We start from the raw sequence: 20,153 nt of genomic DNA on the forward strand, positions 1-20,153 counted from the left end.
TAATGAGTTGGATTTTTTATCTTCTTCTTCCTCCTCCCTTTCAGTTTCTCTCTTTTCAAAGTGAGTGAGTTTCAAGGAGTGACCAATGTATACTTAAAACCCAATTTACATAACAAAGCATACAAGGAAAAAGATTTCTTCCTAGCCAGCAAAACATAGAATGTGTTTTGATCATTTATTGAAGATACAAAGAGGAGCTTATATATATATAGGAACTTTCACGTCTGTGAATGTCAGCTCCAGGTCATCATGATTCGTCAGGTGGAGAGCTGGAGAGTTTGCATGCAGTCAGTCCTCCTCTCCTTCCTCCTCATCTTCGTTATCATCGATCCCAACCCAATTAGTGAAAGCAAACAGAAACTCCTTGAAATTCACCATTCCGTTTTTATCCCAGTCCATCTCTTCTGCAATTGTAAAGTGAGGACCAAGATTAGTGTGTTTCTTCAAACAAAATATTGCCCCCGTGTGGCTCAATCTGAACTGGTTCCTCGTCATCAATAATGATCAGTAAACAGAAGCCTCGAGTATAAATTGATTGGATTCTAAGAAATCTACATTCGCGCGTTAACATGCAAGTGACCTTCATACAGACATAAATGAAAGTGGAATGTCTAGAGCGGAGAGGGAGGGACTAACCAAATCTTTTCATGGCTATTCGTCCAGACGAACGTTCCCCAGATTCATTTATGGCTTGTACCATCTCACTCTTGCTGACGTAACCGTCCTTGTTCTTGTCCAAGAACACAAAGGCCCCAACCAGTGTTTCAAATGTGGCCTCCAGATCCGGCATGCCTATTCGTGATTTCTAAACATGTCATGGATTACAAACATATATGGCAGAAAACGAAGGAAAAACACACAATTTTGCTGTTTATTTTGATTAGAGAAGCCAAAACAGCAATGAAAAGTGATGACTTTACCTGGACTTAGCACAAATGCAAGTAGACAGCACATAATTAATTAGAAAACGAGGTGGAGAACTGGGAGTTTGGCTGTAAGACATGAAGAGCTCTCTCATCAAGAGACAGAAGAAAATGATTTAAACTGTCAGAAGCATGTGGTGGATGGAACATGCCAAGTTCGGTTCGAGAAAAAATGGAAAGCAGCAGCTATAAACCATAATGGCGGAGCATTAACTGCTCTCTATTCAGGATACAGCTTGAGGGGTAGCAGGATCATCCTTGAGAAGATAGACAAGACAGAGAAGTACAATGAACTCACTGAACTTCATGCCCATGTCCTCATTAACATCACATGTCTCAAAGAGATCGTTAATTTCTTCGTCTGTAAACGCAGTCTCCAGCTTATGGAAACATTTCCGGAGCTCTTCCTTATCAATGGACCCGTTGGAATCTTCATCTGCAAGGAAACAAAACGAACTCTTACCACTTGGAAGTAAACAAAGAAGAAAAAGGGATGTGTTTGTCTGTAATTTCTGTGCGTTCGTATCATGACAGCATGCGGGCATCCCTTGAATATTAGGGGAAAGGTGCTGTAACTTAATCCATGTTTTAATCATCTGTACTACCAAACAATCCGTCAATCTGCCTTGGAAATCAGTATTTTGGATGAACTCCTTGATCCTTAATTTTGGTATCGCTTAGCTAAGACTTGATTAAAAACAAATTCAAGATATCTAGAGCATCAACCATGTATACTTGATCCTAGGTCAGATATTGTTTTCTAGTAAAAAGATTCATATAAACATGTTTTTTCATGTATAATAAAAAAAAAATTAAGTGAAAATTTTAGTTAATAAAGCCTTGAGTCTCATGTGTGCTTATAGCCAAATGAAATATACAAAGAAGAAAACATATAGAGCGAAACTGGAGACTTACCAAATTGCTCAAAAGTAGCTTTACATTTTCTGAAGCTTTCATCTATTTTTGGGAATTTTAAGATTATACTGTTGAATGATTTTATTGAACTTCCATGAGTTTCCCTCCGCCGCATAGCTTCGACCACTTTTGCTTCAATTTTTGTTTCCGGTATCCATGGCTTCTTAGGTGAACCGGCCTTTCCCACTGCACCTCCCATTCTCAATTAACGAGGCGAAACGGGACGCAGGAAACTCAGTGCGTGTCTGGCTGGTCACACAATCAATTGAAGATGTTAGACATGTTCGAGCAAGCTTAGAACAGCAAAATATACAGCACTTCCACTAGGGAAACTGGACACCAGATAAACGTCAAGAAGGAAAACACAGAGCTAGATAGATGTTCGTGACCTCCACTGTTCCTTTGACCAAAACAAGTTCACATGATCCTTTGCCTATCAAAGACCAGATCCCAGAAAAAAATTAAATTTTAATTCAAGATCATTCAAGAGCTGTATGCTTTACATGTATATGAACATTCCAAAATCTGACTTTTTAACAAACCAAGTCTATCCTTTTTCCAATAAGTTTTGCATGCAAGACACATCTTTAATGCATGTAGCAGAACACCTGATCCATGATTATAAATGACAACCTTATTGAACTGATGAGCAATATCACAGCTTTCTACAGCCAGATTTATGCTGGTGCGAAGGAAATGGAGCCACATCTAGCATTAGCTAATTAATTTGATTGACAAGGTAATGAAATGATACCAAAGAAAACTTCTTTCATAATCAAATCGCAGGTATCATTCTCGCTGTAATATATATTCTATCAGTTGCAGTTCTGAAATCAACGCCTACAAATCGGAGCTAGCTTCAAAATGAAATTTAAAGGAGGCATAAACTCTAACCAGAAACTCACTAAAAGCAAGAAATCAAGAACCGGGACAAACCCTTAAAGAAACACTTCTCTCCTGATGATTTCCTCGGCCCCTCAAGAGTAGGCAAAGCACACCCTTCGAATTTCTTGTTTTTAAAAAAACGAAAGAGAATGATGAAAGAAACAGAACCCTGGTTTCAGCTTTTTCTTAGAAACCGAACAGAGAAAGATGAGGAGGAGATGTGAATGCTAAAGATAACGTTGCTGTCAAATTGAGTTGGAGGAGTCAAATGAAGTATGATCGCCAAGTTTTGTGGTACACCCTACACGTACTCTCTATATTGCCGTTGGTGCTCGTACCACTCACTATCCACTTCCTCTGACTTTTCCTTTTAACTAAACGAGATCCATGTGCTTTGTTGTTTGTCCATGGACCTGCTTTCAAAGTCGGTAAACAAGCCGTGGAGAAGATTATAGTCAAGTAATTGCTTTCATAATCTAAACATCAGTGGATCATCGATCACGAAATTGGAATTTATTGAAGGGTGAAGGATGTTCACATGTTATTGCAGATGGCTTACTATATCATTGTCTACTACTTGAATAAAAGATCACTGTAAAATGACATTATAGTTTTTTTATTCATAGTTTATTAAATCCGGCTCAAGTTGAGAGTTGGATATTAGACTATAATCCAAATTAATTTAAAAATAATATTATTTATATATATTTTTAAATTAAATTGAATTTTAATATTGTTAATCAGGATACAAGTTGACCCATCAAGTTATTTACATCAACTTTAACTAGGTTTAATTTGAATTTTAACCTGAATAGATCTGATTTATCAAATTCATTCTTATTTTTTATTTTCATATATATTGGGAGGTTAGTTTTGTAATTTAACGTCTATTTCTCTTTAGTTTTCCAAAATTTGGTGATTAAAGTCTTTGTAAAAGAGAGGGACACCCTGTTTTCGTTATATACCTGGATATTGTTTACACTTGTTCTTAGTGTTTGATTAAAATAATGTTTTTGGTGGGTAAGTGGCTTGATCAAGTGTAGACTAACGCCACTAAATCACTTAGAAAAGATTAATGAATGATTATCAGTTTTCCAACATACGAGGGCAACACCGATTGCAAGTATCAAACCTCTCACCTTGCTTGGGCCACAGTCAATCGTGGCCGAACAGAACAAGTTCAGTATTGGTGTTGGAAAGACACAGTCCACTGGTGCCTGCCTGAAATTGCTGACCTGGAGAGGACAAACAAGGCCTAGCACGAGGCAACTGCTCAGGACAGCATCGGACCTCGGAGATATGCAATGGCTTAGGATTCTACATCTCCACTGGAGACATGAAGATGAGTGTCTTTGGTCCCACTACCTAATAAATGATAGAAACTACAGAATTTATTAATCATCATCAGTGGGTTAAGACTTAAAAGCATTCCTTTTTCTTCGGTTTTTGGGTAATTAATTGCTATGAACAAATCCCAAGAAAAACATTGGTCAGGGCCAAGAAGCTTCCCAGCACCTTCTTCCTCTTTGGGCCATTGCTATGGAGTATGGACCTTGCACAATCCATTCTTAAGGTTAAAGAACGATTTTTATTGATTAAGATAATATGCTTAAGGTAATTTTTCTGAAATGATATCGATGCTACGTTATTGGGATAGAAATAAAATTAATTAACTATTATCTTCTTTGAAAAAAACAAAAAGAAGAAAATGATTGAATAAAGCAAATAAGAAGGTAACAGGCATTCGTGTCAGAGACAGAGACAGACCGCCACAAGGCAACTTAGGATTCTCTCCTTTTTAATTTCCTTTCCTCTTTTACTAGATTTTTATAAAACACAAAACTCTCTTTTCTTTTTCTCTCTGTTACCGCTGAATCAACACACCAAACCCTAATCCTAACTCAACAACCAACACTGCCGGTAATAAACCCCGTCGTTTCCAACATGATAAGTGGTTTTTATTTTTCTGAATCGTACTTGCTGCCTTTGTTTTATTTGCGTTAAGGGGTCACTAAATAAAAGTGATTTCTTTTTGTGTGTTTTAATGGGTTTTCCTGTTAACAGATCTGTTATTTGTTTGGTTACTGAGAAAATTTAACGGATTTTTACTCTGATGGGTTTTCATTTCCATGAAAGTGATTTCATGCCTCAGTTTGGTTGCTCTGATTTGTTTTTTCCTGTGACCCTTTTAGTGATCGGAAGAGAGGATTATTTTAGAACCATTTAAAAAATTATGGGTTTACTATTATATATATAAAGTTTTTGTCTTTTGCGGTTTAAAATTAAAACCGTGTATTTGTTCGTATTTGATTGGATGATTGGTTGTGGATGACATATGTTGCTGACAATATTATACTCATATATGCTTTTGAAGCTCCAGAGAATTTGTGATGGCTTCCAAGAGGATCAACAAGGAGTTGAAAGACCTGCAGAAGGACCCTCCTGCTTCATGCAGCGCTGGTTCACTTCTTTACTTACCCTCAATTGTTTTGTTCTTGCCTAAGTGGAGTTGTTAGTCTTATAAGTTGCTTTCCTTGGTTTAATTATGAAATCTATATGCTTGCATGGTTAAGTCTTCGTTGTATTTACTTTGACTTGCACGAGCACATTGATCTGAAAATTGTTACAAATGGTTGAGTGGCAAGGACAAGGAAGATTCGCTTAAAAGAGTAATCAATGAGAATCCAACCCCATTTGTTATGGAATACAGATTGTTTGTTTGGTAAGTGGTGGGCTGGGGTTCAGTCATCTGTGAATGTGATTTTGTTGTGCTCATCACTTGTGGGAGTGACCTAAAAAGTTTTCATCATTGGATCTGTTGGGTGGTGGGGTAAGGTGCTATTGAGTATTGACTATTTTAATAGAGATTGGGGTGTGGAAATGCAATGTGGTGTTGGGGACTTGGCTGTGTAGATCGATGATCACTATCCTTTTCATTTATGAACCTAGGCAGTCTGCAAGCTAGACATTGAAGCTGATGAATTCAGTTTTTTTTTAAGCCAAAATATATTTTATTTTCGTTGGAGTTTATTGATTTAAACCATGGCTTGTGACATACAAACGCATGCTTACAGGTCCTGTTGCTGATGATATGTTCCACTGGCAAGCAACAATTATGGGCCCAGCTGACAGCCCATTTGCTGGTGGCGTGTTTCTCGTATCCATTCACTTCCCACCAGATTACCCATTCAAGCCGCCCAAGGTAATCACCATGCTCATTTTTCTGATACTCCATGCCTTGCATTCCTTCTCATCCCCCCACTATTTCTCCCTTCCTGAACATACTTCATTGCGCTTGTGCACTTCATTGTGCTTGTGAATTATCTGCATTATCGTATCTGTTTTATTTGTGAATTTTCATATCTATTTTATTTATACTATATACATAGTCCATTGAGCGCCTGTCCCTTTTCCATAAATGCAATGTTTCGTTTGTTAAAAAAATGGGTGTTCCTGACACTGATATCCCTTTGCCTCGTTTTTGTTTGAAACAATTTGCAATTGAGTGGTGAACATTCCAATGATTGAGGATGGCGGCTTTGTGTCAGTCCTGGCTTCTCACTTTTTTTTTTTTCTCTTTTTAATTGACTTGATTGCCAGAGCATGCTAGTCTGTAGGACCTGAAATGCACATCCTGGAGTGTCCTATGGCATTCATGGAAGTGCTTCTTATCATCCCCCTAGCTTAGGTTGCTTGCGACTTAGGCTATGACACTATGCATTGATATTTAGAGAGTTTTTTTTCCCAAAAAAAATAGAAGGCAGTTGTTAGCTTGGTGATACAATCTATTCTGTGGGCTTTTGATGTGTTGGGGGTTTAAAAGTTAGCTCTCTCCCCTTTTTTGTTATAATATTTTTTTGTCTGATTTGATTGTGTTCTGGAAAGGTCTCTTTCCGTACAAAGGTTTTCCACCCCAACATCAACAGCAATGGAAGCATTTGTCTTGATATTCTCAAAGAACAGTGGAGCCCTGCTCTTACAATATCCAAGGTATAATTATCTCTTCGATCATGCTTTCTTTTGTCTCTCTCTGAACATGGGATGTTGTGTTAAAGTTATATGGTACTATAATATTGATGCTAGATCTGCATTATAGTTTTATATTTGTCGCATTAATGACATTGGACTTGCATAATTATTTTAAGACGGAATACCTCTCTCTTGTAGGTTCTTCTGTCCATCTGTTCACTGTTGACTGATCCAAACCCTGATGATCCCCTGGTGCCTGAAATTGCTCACATGTACAAGACAGACAGATTCAAGTATGAAACCACTGCTCGGTCTTGGACCCAGAAATATGCCATGGGCTAGGGTTCCACATCTGCAGGAAGAACAAAAATGTCTATGGCCCTATTAGTAAATAATACATCCGGGTCTGCTTTTGTTGTCTTGGTTTTTCAAGATCAGTGGGAGTTTATTTATTAATGCATGTTCTTCAACAGTTAGTTAATATTTACATGAAAACCAAAATGCAAAATGTTTCCTCTGCTGTACTTAATTCTGTGTGTTTGGATTTAACAGAACGTCCATTTTTTTATTACCCTCATCAAATACCCTGTCTGGAAGCTGGCACTCCCCTGACGAGGATTTGTTGCCGGCCCTGGCCCAAATTTCTTTGGGGAAAAAGGGCTGAGGCCCTGGCATGTGAACTCGTCTGCATTAGGGTGCGGTGTAGCTATTCAATGTTGTGGATAATGAATATGGATGTGCTGGGATGTTCGCTAAATTTGGCATTTGCCCTTAGCTCAACTACTGTTCACCTTGAATCCTCGAATGTTGTACAGTCATCCCATGCATGTTCCTCTGCTAAAAGTATGGGTACAGAATTGGGTTTTTTTTGGGTTGTGTTATTATGCAGCTTGACGGATGAAAATGGAAGCAGTTCACCATGTCAATTGTATCTCAACTCTACATTCACTCAAAACGAAGATGACAATCAAATGTAAGAATCAGAGGAATGGGCACAGAGAGAGCGTTCTGGTTGATTTGGTGTTGAATCAGAGCTCTTACTGGTGCGAAGGGGCTGTCACGGCGACGTCATGAATCTATTCCAATCATGTATCAAACGTGCTGCTGGTAAGCTCTACAGGCATGGTTAAGCCAGGAGAGAAGGGTCATATTTAAAGTGGGGTTCCACCAATTGTCAAAGAGTCAATGATCTTGGGGCATTTACTTTCAACAGTTAGGATCAACCAGAGAGGGGTAAAGAAATCACAGATAGATTACAGAGGCGTGCAAAACAAAAAGCCTGCATTAACAAATGGGGTTGGGGTAAGAAGGGACCATTTGCCACCCAACAACCACCTCTTGTGTTCTCCCACGAGATTACCTTGTCTTGTGTTTTGTTCTCTCTCTCTTCCTCTCACTGCATTAACAATGGCCAAAAGGATATAGCTTAATTGATCAATTTTAGATTTTTTTTTTAAAAATTACCAGTTTGAGTTTCATAAATTTCAGGGTTACCAAAAACTTACATGATCGTTAACTTCAGGGTTCATAGAATTAGTCGAGATACGCACAAGCTGACTCGGACACCCATATTAATTTAAAAAACAAAAAAACAATTGAGCGGTCCAAAACCATTGAGCGGTCCAAAACCTCAGCATTACTATATTACATATATCTCCACCATTATTGAATGTTATCAAACTGTATATAGTGCTAGAGAGCTGATGGGGCAGAAGGAACTTGCATGAGACGTCCCTCTTAGCTGCTGTATCTGCTTCAGTAAACCCAAGCTGCGTTCTTTTGGACTCTTGTGTTCGTAGTCAAGCACCCATGTTCCCACCTTCAGACACCAGTCTTCTTGTCGGGACATGCAGAAGGCTCCATTTTAATAATACTCCAAAGCTTGTGAATGTGACGGCACAGTGAGAGTTGGCCCGCCCCAAAAACAATATTATTAATGTCATCGAACAACTTAGGTGTTAAGTTCTTCTGCCATAACATTGACATTAATTTTTGTAATGTGCACTTTATTAAGATGATGATTGACGATGGAGCTTCGTTCCTTACAAGGATGACAAGAAAGATTAATTAAGTGGGCTAGCTTTATCTCACTTGTAAAAACTGTAATGACTGATGAATCGACGCAGGACCTAACTTATTTGATATTTAAATGGCTAAATCTGTTCAAGTTTATAAAAAAAAATTAATTTTTTTTTTACCAAACTTAACCTAGTAAAAAACTCAGTCTAATTGTGGTTTAGGTAAAACCTAATGAAAACCCCATTGGCTATATATATATATATATATATATAATATATATATATATATATATATATATATATATATATATATATTAAAATTAAATTTATCTAAGTCAATTTAAATTAATTTTCCATACCTATAACTCAGTTCTTATCTAGATTAAACCATGTATTTTGTTTTAAAACTATAGTAAAAGAATGGAATGTGAAAATGTTAATTTCTTTCTTAGCATAAAATGTATTGTGTTTTTGAATATTTAAGCATGAAATGTATCTTTTTTTTCATCTTCCGAAGAAAGTAAGCATGGAATACTATTCAATAAGATTCTAGCATAAGTATAACGTCAATAGTGCTAATATAAAGTAAAGAGCACACAAATTGTAAAGTGGATCTGCTTGAAGATACGAAGAAATAATTAATTAGTCCTTCAATCAGCACTGACCATTTTATTAATAATTTTTTATTCCAAAAGTATTTTCTTTTCTAATCAGATCTCCCCCAACAACTTACCTAGCTATTTTTCTTTTCTATATTATAGGTTAGATAATGAAAGGAAAAAAAGTTGATAAAAGATTAAATTATAATCAAATTTAAAATTATAGGGAATTAAATACATGTTTTTTTTCAAATTACAAGGATTAATTAAGTAGAATTAAAAAACAAAAAACTAAAAAGGATAATGATTTCAATATATACTTATTTACTTGTCACTTTTTCACAAATTACTGTAGATTGTCATAATGATTTTTTAAAAAATTTAAATTGATATTCAATCTTTGTTTTGAACAATTAAACCCTTTTAAGCGCAAAAGTAATATCCAATCAAATCCTTTTTTTTTTTTTAAGAGAAGGTGAAATTAAAAAATAGAAGACCAAAGTAAAAAACACAGGCAAAATATATGGCAGATACTAATTTAATCCAACAAATTTAGTTTAGTCCCCATCTTTTTAACTTAAAACGTAATCAATCCCTTAGATTCTTATAAATTTAATTTTGATGCGAAACTTTATTTTCATAATTTCTTAGTTCTTTTTATGTGAGAAGAGAGTGAAAACTTGTTAGATTTCAGCGTAGAGAGAGAAAGCTCATCATTAACATGTATTTCAACCACAAAAAAAGTTAGAATTGGTGTCAACATGTTCAATTAAGTGAAGAGAGTCTCTTAATGGTTGTTTTAAGCCTCAATATAACATAAAAAAACCAGATCTAAGTCAAGTATGAGATATTGTATTCGATTTAAATTTTGTGATTTGGACCCTTTTTTAGTTTAATTAGGTTGATAGCTTGGTTTCTTAATGTTCTAAGGGTGTTTTTGGGGTGAAGTGGGCTGAAAAACAAGTTTTTTAGGTAAAAAACATATTCTCTCAATTTTACAACCACTATTGTAGTGGTTAAAATCTGAGTTAAAAGACGACATGTTGTCTACCATAGCATGTGACATGCTGTCTATCTTTTTTTTGTAAAAGAAAAATAGGGGGCCAAACAAGCCTACATGTGCACGCCCACTTGCCCTGGCCATTGAGTTGCATTGCTAGGCTCCTTTTCAGCCATTTTTTAAATATATTTAAGTTCGATATAAATTTATATAAAAAATACTGATCTCGATTAAGTATATGATCCAAATCATAACTTTAACAGGTGAAGCCACATCACTTAGACTATTATTTTTTTATACATTTTTACCCCTTGATTTAAAAAATAATAATCCAATTTGTTCTTTTGTTACCAATGATTTGTCTTTGCTATTTCAGTCTCATACGTATGTCATGACTTTTATATTTATATAAATTTATTAAAAGAAAAATAATCTATAAGATAAAAAAAAAAAAAATTATTGAATTCAATAGCTTGCATGACATGTGTTGTAAGTTTGGTTGGTTCACCTGAATTCACCTGATAATTTTTTTTATCAAGTGATTTTTTTTTATTATTTTCATCTTTGAACGTTGAGTTAATTAAAAATTTAGCTTTTTAATTTTTTTTTCATAAGATGATCCCCACAAGTTTTAGATGTGAATCCGGGTTGACCAATGTAAATTTAATGTGTTTTCATCTTAATATTAGATAAACATATTTTTCACATTAAAATCTATTGATGTTTTTAAATAGAAATACCTTAACAATAACAGATTTATTTTGTTGACAGTTCAAAAAAAATATTTACTTTGATCCTAAGCGGCAGGCGAATTTCATATGAAAAATGATTAGTAGCAAAGGAGCATTAATGGTCGTCCTCGGCTCTTTATTATTTCAGTACTTACTTGTGATTGAGTAATGAGTGAGTGATCGATTCCACTAAGCGTTGATAAATGCGATCCCCCCCTCCTCTCTGCCTCCTACATAATATACAGGTCAAGTAGTTTCATTGATTGCATGCTGCGTAAAATTAACCCCAAATTAATGCGCGTGTCAGTACATCACGAGGGTTTGCTGTTGCACTTAATTACCAGCTAGCCATGGCTTCTTCTTCAGAAGAAGAAGAAGAAGAAGAAGAAGAGAGAAAGGGTGTCTGTGCATATATATATATAGTAAATGCATGCGTGTATATGTAGTGATATGCCAATATTCTTATAAATTGATGACCCCAAAGACTTAATTAATGAAAAGAATCAAAGAAAAGGAGAGGTGGGATGTGTGGAATTGTCACATTCTTAATCTTCGCATCGCTAGCAAGAATGTGAAATGTCGACAGCAGATGCCGACACTCCTTGCGACAAGCATGTCTATTGTCTATGAGCTAGCTAGCTCGCTGCTACATACAGAATCGAAGAAGAGACAGACCTGCTTGCGCATTCACTCCTTAATTTATCATCTAGCCTGTACTATGCATCTATTCTACGTACTCTATTACTCCTTCTTAGTCATACACTGACTAGCTAGCTTGCTGGGCGGGGACTGTTTATATATATATATATATATATATATATACAGAGAGAGAGAGAGAGAGAGAGAGAGAGATCCAAGGAGAGGAGAGAATTCATGAAAGGGACTTGTAACTGAGCCATTTTCTTGGGGTTGCGTTAACGTTCTCTGACGTTTTGGAGAGGTCCTTGTCTCTCTTTCTGATCTCTACGAACGTCCCTTCTCTCCCTTCCTTCCTTGATCTTTTCTACTGTCTTTTAACTATGGCACCTCGAGAGGGGAGATACATTCATTTGATCCAAGTCTTGGATTTAAAATGACCATTTGCTCTGCTACGGTGATGTTTATAGCAGTTTTTGCAAGCATTTAATACACAGATAATGATGGCCTTATAATTATTGTTCATGCATGGATGGGAATGTGATCTTCGCTAGCTCTTGTTTTAAACCTTCACCATTCCCAAGAGATTGGCTACGTAAAACCCCCTTCCTGTGTGTCTTGACAGAACCGGTAAAACCCATAATTAGGTAATCAAAAAAAAAAAAAATAAATAAAGACAACAAGTATAGCTAGCCTGGATATAAAAAATAAACACAACATTAAACATTGACCTAATACAGTTCAAGAGTTTGGTTGATGAACCTTTTAATACAAATAAAAGAAATATTAAAGTAAGATATAAAGTTAGGTCAAGTTTGGCATGTATTTGTTTTTTTTTTTTTTTTTTATTTATCCTTGATCCACATGCATTATAAGAGTATCCTTTAATGATTTTTCTTTTTTGAAGAAACGTATCCTTAATTAGTATACTAAACCAGATCAGTTTAATACGAAAAGGGATCGAGAGACACGCGTGCACTAGCTACCTCATTGACGTGTTAGTTCTCGATCGTACTACATTTATATTTAGGGTCGGTAGAGGAAGACATTGATGGGATTGTGAGGGGGAAATCACTGCTCAAGAACACGTGTACGTAGCTACGCACAGACACGCACTAGCTACCTCTTGTGGCCTGAGCTGCGGCCATATATACATATCGTCAATAATATTGAAGACAAGAGCAGGTTAGTTTAGGGTTTGGTGTGGTGATGGATAATTAAAGATATATATATGATGTGTGATATATTATCTGGAGATTAGAGCCAGTAGCATGCATGCATTGTCGCGTCGATCTCCAGCAATCTCAGGCAACTGGTTGATTGATTATGTTACGTAAGATTATAGTTATTGCTTTTCAAATAATTTTTTATGTTGAAATATATGTTAATGATTTTTTTATATTTTAAAAATTATTTTTGACATCAGCATATCAAAACGATCCAAAATATATAAATTGTATTAAATTTTAACAAAAAAAAAAAATTTAAATTTTGTGAAAACAAGGTTTCAACCAGGCCCCAAACGCTTCCTGCTTTTCTTCTTCAACAGTAGTGCGCCATATTCGATGGAATATGATTAATTAGCACCAATCCCCCTCCTATCCTTAGTCGCAATCTCATGACAGTTTCATACAATAACCCCACTATGATCAACATTGGTATCGGAATGTTGCTTTGTGCATGTTTGTCTCTGTTTTTCCTCTAGCTAGTGGTTTGAAAAAGAAGACAGAAAGAATCTAGTTCTGGTCATAAATGGTTACAAACTCTCAAATGATTCTATTTTACTTGTATTACAAGGAGGATTAAGATGGAATGCGTCTGAAATTATATTCTGTCTTTTTTTTAAAGTATTTAATTATTCAGTATACATTATATATAGTCTTACACAGAAAAACCCTTTAAACTCTAATTACAAAAAAATAAAATTATAATTTATAACTTTTTTTAAAATCAATTTTTTTTCCAAATTAGAACTACAAAACTACCTTGATGGGATTAATTTGTTCAAGAATCTGAAGGATGGATAGGTCCTAGCTAATCCTGCAATTAATTAATTAATGGAGAGAGCTGGAATTAGATACCTTCTGTCTTCTCTTTTTGGCTGCTGCTGTATTATATACTTTAATTAAAGTATGAGATTTTATTCCATTCCAAAAGTCTAATTAAAAACAACCGAAATTCTTTCTTGATATTTATTTTGGTAAAATTATTATAAATCCTTAGATCTCGGGCAGGGCTAAATATTATATATAAAAAAAACTTGAAAAATTAAAATAATCTACCATTGATATGGCCATTACAATGCATAACAAGTGATGATTAGATAATTAATAACTAATAATTAACCGGGTATATATGATTAAAAATAATATTAGCCACTAAATGAATTTCTAATTAGAAATGTAAGAGGTTTATAAGTGCTTAGCGTCTGTTTCTGTGGTGAAATTTATTTTTTAAATTATTTTTATTTTAAAATATATTAAATTAATATTTTTTATATGTTTATTAATGATTTTAATGTAGAATAAATAAATCTAAAAAAATATTTTTTTAATTAAAAAATACTTTTAAAATATACCTGCACAAACTTTTTATTGGAGTTTCTTTTTTCTCGATCGTCCACAGATCAATCCTATTTCACAAAATAGTAAATAGAAAATAAATGGTAAATAAAAGAAAAGAAAAGAAAGAAATAAAGAAGGGACACGTAAAGAAACCAGAAAACAAAGGAGAGGGTGACAGAGACACATTGCAGAGAAAGAGAGAGAGAGAGAGAGAGAGGCTTGTGTTTCTCTCAGCATCAGCGATACACTATACTAGTAACTACTTCTCGAGATATCTTCTTGTTTCGTTTCCTTTATCTACCCCTCTCCTCTCCTTCCTTCTCTCTGCCATCCACCCTTCATTCCTCTGTTTCTCTACGGTCACTGAGAGAGACGGAAGAACATATTGGATTTTTTTTTATTGATTGGTTGAATGATTGATACGGGTGCGTTTCGCTTCTTTCTCATTCAATTTCCTTCTATTCAATCCAAATCAAAATCAAAATAACAACCTGCTCTCTTTCCTTCTCGGTTTTTTTTTTTTTTTTGTTAATGAATGAATAAAATAATGGTGAATGATTGAATGAAATGGAGGGTTAGATCCGTACATTTGGTATCTGCATTGTCGAGTTTCATGGGAATTTCCAATTTAATTTAATTGATTTTCTTTTTTCTTTTTTATATGTATTTATGGGGTTTTAAAGCTCATTGATTTCTTTCTTTTGAAATCAGTGAATTCCAAGAGTGAAGTTTGTTACTTTCAGCTGACTGTGAGTGTTGTTAAGTGAAGTTTTGATCTTTTGCGCTCTTGATTTTATTATGTTGATGGAGAATGGATAATATTTCATGGGTTTACTGTGATTTTATTTTTTAAAATTTTTTTTAGCTGATCTGGATCTGTGTTTGTAATGATTTTTTTAAGAGTTATGATATTTAATTTTATAGATTGTGGTTTAGTGAGCTGAAGGGCTGTGAGAGGAAGTGAAAAGTTTGCTTCTTTTTTTTTCCTGGTAATTTCCAAGTCTCTATGATGGATGGAGAATTCGGAGGAAACTGGAATGTTTTAATATTTTGACTGGATTCATTGAAGGGTAGGGAAATTAGGGTTTTTTTTTTTACTCTACTTTGATAGCTTTGGAAAAGATTTAGTGTTTAGGTACTTGTTTGGGTTGGTGATTTGAATTTAAATCAGTTGTCATTTTCTAATGCTTCAGTGTCGCTGAGAGCCTGCAGTATTATAATAGTACCACATTCTGTGCTTCTGCCCTTGACAGTTTAGAGAGGCATGTGTGTCGGCAGGGTTGCTGTGAATTCTACTTTCTTGGCCTGAAAATTAGGATTCCCTGTTGCATTTCAGCAAAATGTCAGGTATGTTTATTTTGTCAGCTCACCAGATACATCCGTTTTAAGTGCGAGTCATATTATGACGACCAAAATTGAATGGTTTCTGATGCTTGATTTCATATTATGATGATTTTGGTTACTAGCAATAGTAATAATCTATGTTGACCTATTGAAGGTGTTGAAGGAATCGTGGTTAATGATGAAAATAGAGAGAGAAGATCTGATTTTGACAACTCTGAAGATGAAAGACGACGGTCAAAAATTGGTAATTTCAAGAAAAAGGCTTTGAACGCTTCAAATAAGCTCACCCACTCTTTTAAGAAAAGAGGGAAAAGGATAATAGATTATGGGGTTTCGTCAGTTTCCATAGAAGATGTAAGGGATGCAAAAGAGGAGAGTGCTGTCCATGAATTGCGCCAAAAGCTTCTTGAAAGAGATTTGTTGCCTCCTGGGCATGATGACTATCATACTTTGTTAAGGTCAGCCTATTCATATTTTTGGAACACAGTACGATCCCTTTTATGAACTTGAACTGTTGTTTTTGCTTGCCTGTTCAAATCCACTAAAATGCATTCACTTATTGACACTGTCATTTTTAATCTTGTAGATTTTTGAAAGCAAGAGAATTTAACATTGATAAAACAATCCAGATGTGGGAAGAAATGCTTAACTGGAGGAAAGAATACGGGACAGACTCCATTCTAGAGGTAATGGAATGGATTTATTCTGCTAACCATGCTGCTGTTGGCATGGTTATCTTGGAACCTTATCCTGTTAAAAGCGGGATAATCAGAAGCTCCAAACTGCATCTGTTGGTAAAATCAACAAAATTTTGGTTGCATTGCTTTTTTATAACTATCCATTGCATATAATGCATTGTCGCTATTTTGTTTGAAATTGTATGTGTGTATGCTTTGTGGTTCTGCACTAAATGTTTCAGTCTTAATTTCTGCACTAAATGTTTTGATCTTAATTCTAGATTCAGAATTATATGTTTTTTTTTTAATTATTTATTATTAGTATTATTCAATCAATTTGTAATTTGATTCTACAAGCCTTCTGAACTTATATAGTCAATGGTTAGGATTTTGAGTTTGAGGAGCTGGAGGAAGTCTTGCAATTTTACCCTCACGGTTACCATGGAGTTGATAAGGAAGGCCGGCCAGTTTACATTGAGAGGCTTGGGAAAGCTCATCCGAGCAAGCTAATGCGTATCACCACTATAGAACGTTATTTGAAGTACCATGTCCAGGAGTTTGAAAGGGCTATACAGGAAAAATTCTCTGCTTGTTCTATTGCTGCAAAAAGACGGATATGTTCAACTACAACCATTTTGGATGTGCAAGGTTTGGTATGTTAAATTGAATTTTCCCTTATAAGCCTTTTGAAATTGATCTTGGTCTTAAACTTTTGATCCCAACCATGCCTTCGAGCAGGAATTAACTCTTTGTTGGGATTTTGGAAAATTGTGTCAACCACGACTTTCCATGCTCCATGCACCTTAAAGACTTCAACACAATCTATTCTGAAATCCAGTTTTGGGGAGTATTAAGTCTTATTATAGGTTTCTAGCAGTCTTTGTCAAGTCAATTGAGGAATTTGTTGCTGTACCATAGGATGTTGATAGATTTTCTTTCCTCCTCTACTTTCATCGGTTGTTTATTGTTTCTTTCAGCTGGTTGTCTGCAGAATTTGAACCGGTGATTAATGTTATGTTAAATACAGGGCATTAAGAATTTTACTCGGACTGCTGCAACTCTCTTGGGTGGCGTGACGAAAATAGATAGCAGTTATTACCCTGAGGTATCTAAAGTCTCAGTTAATCGATAGGTTTCTTCTTCACTGTTTAATTGGTTTCTAATTGTTGTCCACACATTACACAGACATTGCACCGAATGTTTATTGTCAATGCTGGTCCTGGCTTTAAGAAGATGCTTTGGCCTGTGGCCCAGAAATTTCTGGATGCACAAACCATTGCAAAGATACAGGTAAAGGATATTGCTGTAATCATATAGTTCCTCACCATTCATTTCCTGCTGTCTTGATTTGCTATACTTAATTTCTGAAATGCAGGTTTTGGAGCCCAGGTCCCTGCCTAAGCTACTGGAAATTATTGAATCAAGGTGTGTATCTGCTGTTATACCTGTCTCACATTTTTATTTTTATTTTGAGAAACTATAACTTGTTCATATATTTCTTTCCTGTTTCAGTCAATTGCCAGACTTCTTGGGGGGTTCTTGCTCTTGTTCGGCTGAAGGAGGATGCCTTAGATCCAGTAAAGGTCCATGGAATGATCCTGAAATATTGAAGGTAGGCCATCCTGCTACAAGGATTTCATGTACTGATTCTATGTGCTGAATTATAAAGCATGAAAGGAGGCTTGGATTTTTATATTGAACTTGTATTTAGAAATTAACCTAGTTTTTGTCTTCTGCAGCTTGTACATAATGCAGAACCAATATTTGTGACGGAAATCTCCAGAGTGTCTAATGAAAAGCAGGCATTTGACTCGTCTATTCAGATACACCCTCTGAAGGCAAGTCATCCATCTCACGATGTGTTTGTAGGTCATCAGCATATCTTATTCTCTATATTTATTTGTTAACCTATATCTTTCAGGGAAAAAGCAGTGGTAGAGTGACAGCAGAATCAGGGTCAGATATTGATGATCCTTCCTCTCCATTCAGAAAAAAAAATTCTACATTTCCATGCTCGACCCCGGTTGATGAAGAAGTAAGTTGTAGAACCTCTAGCCTTTTTTTTATACGGTTGCTTTCTTGTCAGACTCGTGTGGGTGAGTGTGCATGCCAGTTCGCCTGTATCTCTGCTTGCATGAGTGCTTGTTCGTGCGAGGGTGGTGCATGCACATCCTTATCCTTTGTCTTGTATATGAATTGTGATTTCTGCAGGCGAGGGCATCGGATCCAAGTATCTACTACAGTTGTGATGATAATTTTACTATGGCTGAGAAAACTGTGCTTAGAGGGGATTATTCTGCGGACCAATCACTTAAAATCAACAATTTGGGGAACATTCCCCATGAAGTGACATCAAACCTGGATGGTACATGTTCATGCTTTCTTACTGCAGATCAGTTTCGCTTGTTCATTTCAGATCCAATAAATCCATTGCTTACTTGGCAAAGCACGAAGATTTATAGATATGGACTTCAGGAATTAGTGTTGATATTAATTGATATAGTGGCTGAATGACTTCTATTGTTGCTGTCTTTTGGATTTATATCTTAATTTCAGGTTTATTCATCCGTTGGTTGGACTTTGTCAAGGAAAAGGTTGGGAAAACAAGTATCCCAAATGCGACAAGAACCTTGTTATCATTCGTGACCAAGCTATTTGCACTTTGTCGTAGTCTACCATTTGAATATTGGAGAAGGCAGAACAACATTTATCCATCTAATTTGATGGAACATAACACAGATGTCCATTCAACTGCTGCTGAAGCTATGAATGAAGAAGACCATGTCCGTCCATGTATATATCGGCTTCAGAGACTAGAGAAAATATACGAGGAACTTAGCAAAAGGCCTGCTGTAATCCCTTTGGAAAAGGAGAAAATGCTAACAGAGTCTCTGGAGAGGATAAAGTCTGCGGAGTTTGACCTTGAGAAAACAAAGAGTATGTCCTATTCTACATGGTTCAAAATTTGTAAATGTGTGGAAGTTGGCCTCTTAAATCTGTATTGAATGCATTTTTTCTCCCTGCAAGCGTTGTGCTCACAGGTACTGCATACTACAATGGTAAAGCAACTCGAGATTGCTAACTTGCTAGACAATTTACGGGAGTCTAAATGTCATGTAAGTAGTTCTATGATAATTGATTATTTCCATAGTAAGCTTCATCAATGAGGAGTATTTATCCCTATCTGGGATTAACATTCAAGCCTTGCACGAGGATTAGTTTGGCTTGAACCCTTGGTCCTCCTCAGTGAGGGCTATTTCGCTCCCACTTCCCAGTTTGTTATTAACATGAAGAGAGCCAAGACTGTCCGAGTGTCTGTTGCTTATTTGCGTACTTTTGTTATTAAAATATTTGTAATTTCAGGCAGACTCTCATTTACCTAGCTGCCATTTTAGTTTAAATTGATTTGTACAGTGGTTTTCTGGTGTAACTGTTACAATGACGAGGTCATTCTTTTGCAGCAAAGAAGATTGTTCTGCTGAGTAATTATAGTGGAACATCAGAAGCTGAGTTTTTGGGAGGCTACATGCACAGATGTGAAACTAATATATGGCATCAATGGTGGCGGGTGGCCTCCGAAAGAAGCATGACGATCCACATGACTGCTTATTTCTTGTAGGAAGATGAGGCAGTCAATCCCTTTTCCATTAAACCATTTTTCTTCGATCTTGTAAAGTTCTGTTGCAGTTGATACTTTACTGAAGTTATAGTAGTTAAGATGAGTGATGCTTCCTGATGTTAGCTTCGGATTAGTGCAGGGAAAAACCTGAAAAAAATCAATGGAATGCTTAATAGCAAGCATACTATATTTCTGACTCCCTACTACTCTTCCCTCTTTACGTGGCAAAGAAAACTTCCATCACATTTTTCTTTATGGAATAAGAAACCCAAT

General features: G+C 35.7%; 3 protein-coding genes across 13 annotated transcripts; 2 read left to right on the forward strand and 1 right to left on the reverse strand.

Annotated features, from left to right (window-relative positions):
* Positions 1-65: 65 nt before the first annotated feature.
* Positions 66-3,196, reverse strand: LOC118037680 (probable calcium-binding protein CML21). Of its 5 annotated transcripts, XM_035043748.2 has the most exons (6): positions 2,775-3,196; positions 2,228-2,271; positions 1,839-2,087; positions 1,157-1,359; positions 637-805; positions 66-404 (listed from the first exon to the last, which is right to left on the reverse strand). In XM_035043748.2, exons 3-6 carry the CDS (start codon positions 2,035-2,037, stop codon positions 289-291), a joined length of 687 nt encoding a protein of 228 aa, XP_034899639.1. In that variant the 5' UTR covers positions 2,038-2,087; positions 2,228-2,271; positions 2,775-3,196; the 3' UTR covers positions 66-288. The 5 variants fall into 5 exon arrangements, with proteins under 5 accessions (XP_034899639.1, XP_034899640.1, XP_034899634.1 ...); XM_035043749.2 differs by lacking the exon at positions 2,228-2,271 and having other exon boundaries at positions 1,839-2,083; XM_035043743.2 differs by lacking the exon at positions 2,228-2,271 and having other exon boundaries at positions 2,744-3,196.
* Positions 3,197-4,467: 1,271 nt separating this feature from the next.
* On the forward strand, positions 4,468-7,221 carry LOC118037681 (ubiquitin-conjugating enzyme E2-17 kDa). Of its 2 annotated transcripts, none has more exons than XM_035043751.2 (5): positions 4,468-4,643; positions 5,104-5,183; positions 5,798-5,925; positions 6,609-6,713; positions 6,891-7,221. In XM_035043751.2, exons 2-5 carry the CDS (start codon positions 5,114-5,116, stop codon positions 7,032-7,034), a joined length of 447 nt encoding a protein of 148 aa, XP_034899642.1. In that variant the 5' UTR covers positions 4,468-4,643; positions 5,104-5,113; the 3' UTR covers positions 7,035-7,221. The 2 variants fall into 2 exon arrangements, with proteins under 2 accessions (XP_034899642.1, XP_034899641.1); XM_035043750.2 differs by having other exon boundaries at positions 4,469-4,643; positions 5,098-5,183.
* Positions 7,222-14,393: 7,172 nt separating this feature from the next.
* LOC118037682 (phosphatidylinositol/phosphatidylcholine transfer protein SFH13) lies at positions 14,394-20,079 on the forward strand. Of its 6 annotated transcripts, XM_073407156.1 has the most exons (16): positions 14,394-14,665; positions 14,952-14,989; positions 15,494-15,587; positions 15,739-16,042; positions 16,171-16,270; positions 16,648-16,914; positions 17,289-17,366; positions 17,447-17,551; positions 17,637-17,686; positions 17,774-17,873; positions 18,001-18,099; positions 18,183-18,296; positions 18,473-18,626; positions 18,818-19,198; positions 19,289-19,377; positions 19,723-20,079. In XM_073407156.1, exons 3-16 carry the CDS (start codon positions 15,581-15,583, stop codon positions 19,741-19,743), a joined length of 1,869 nt encoding a protein of 622 aa, XP_073263257.1. In that variant the 5' UTR covers positions 14,394-14,665; positions 14,952-14,989; positions 15,494-15,580; the 3' UTR covers positions 19,744-20,079. The 6 variants fall into 6 exon arrangements, with proteins under 6 accessions (XP_073263257.1, XP_034899644.1, XP_034899643.1 ...); XM_035043753.2 differs by lacking the exon at positions 14,952-14,989 and having other exon boundaries at positions 15,434-15,587; XM_035043752.2 differs by lacking the exon at positions 14,952-14,989.
* Positions 20,080-20,153: the final 74 nt, after the last annotated feature.

This window comes from Populus alba, chromosome 1 (assembly GCF_005239225.2).
Source record: "Populus alba chromosome 1, ASM523922v2, whole genome shotgun sequence".
NCBI lineage: Eukaryota > Viridiplantae > Streptophyta > Magnoliopsida > Malpighiales > Salicaceae > Populus > Populus alba.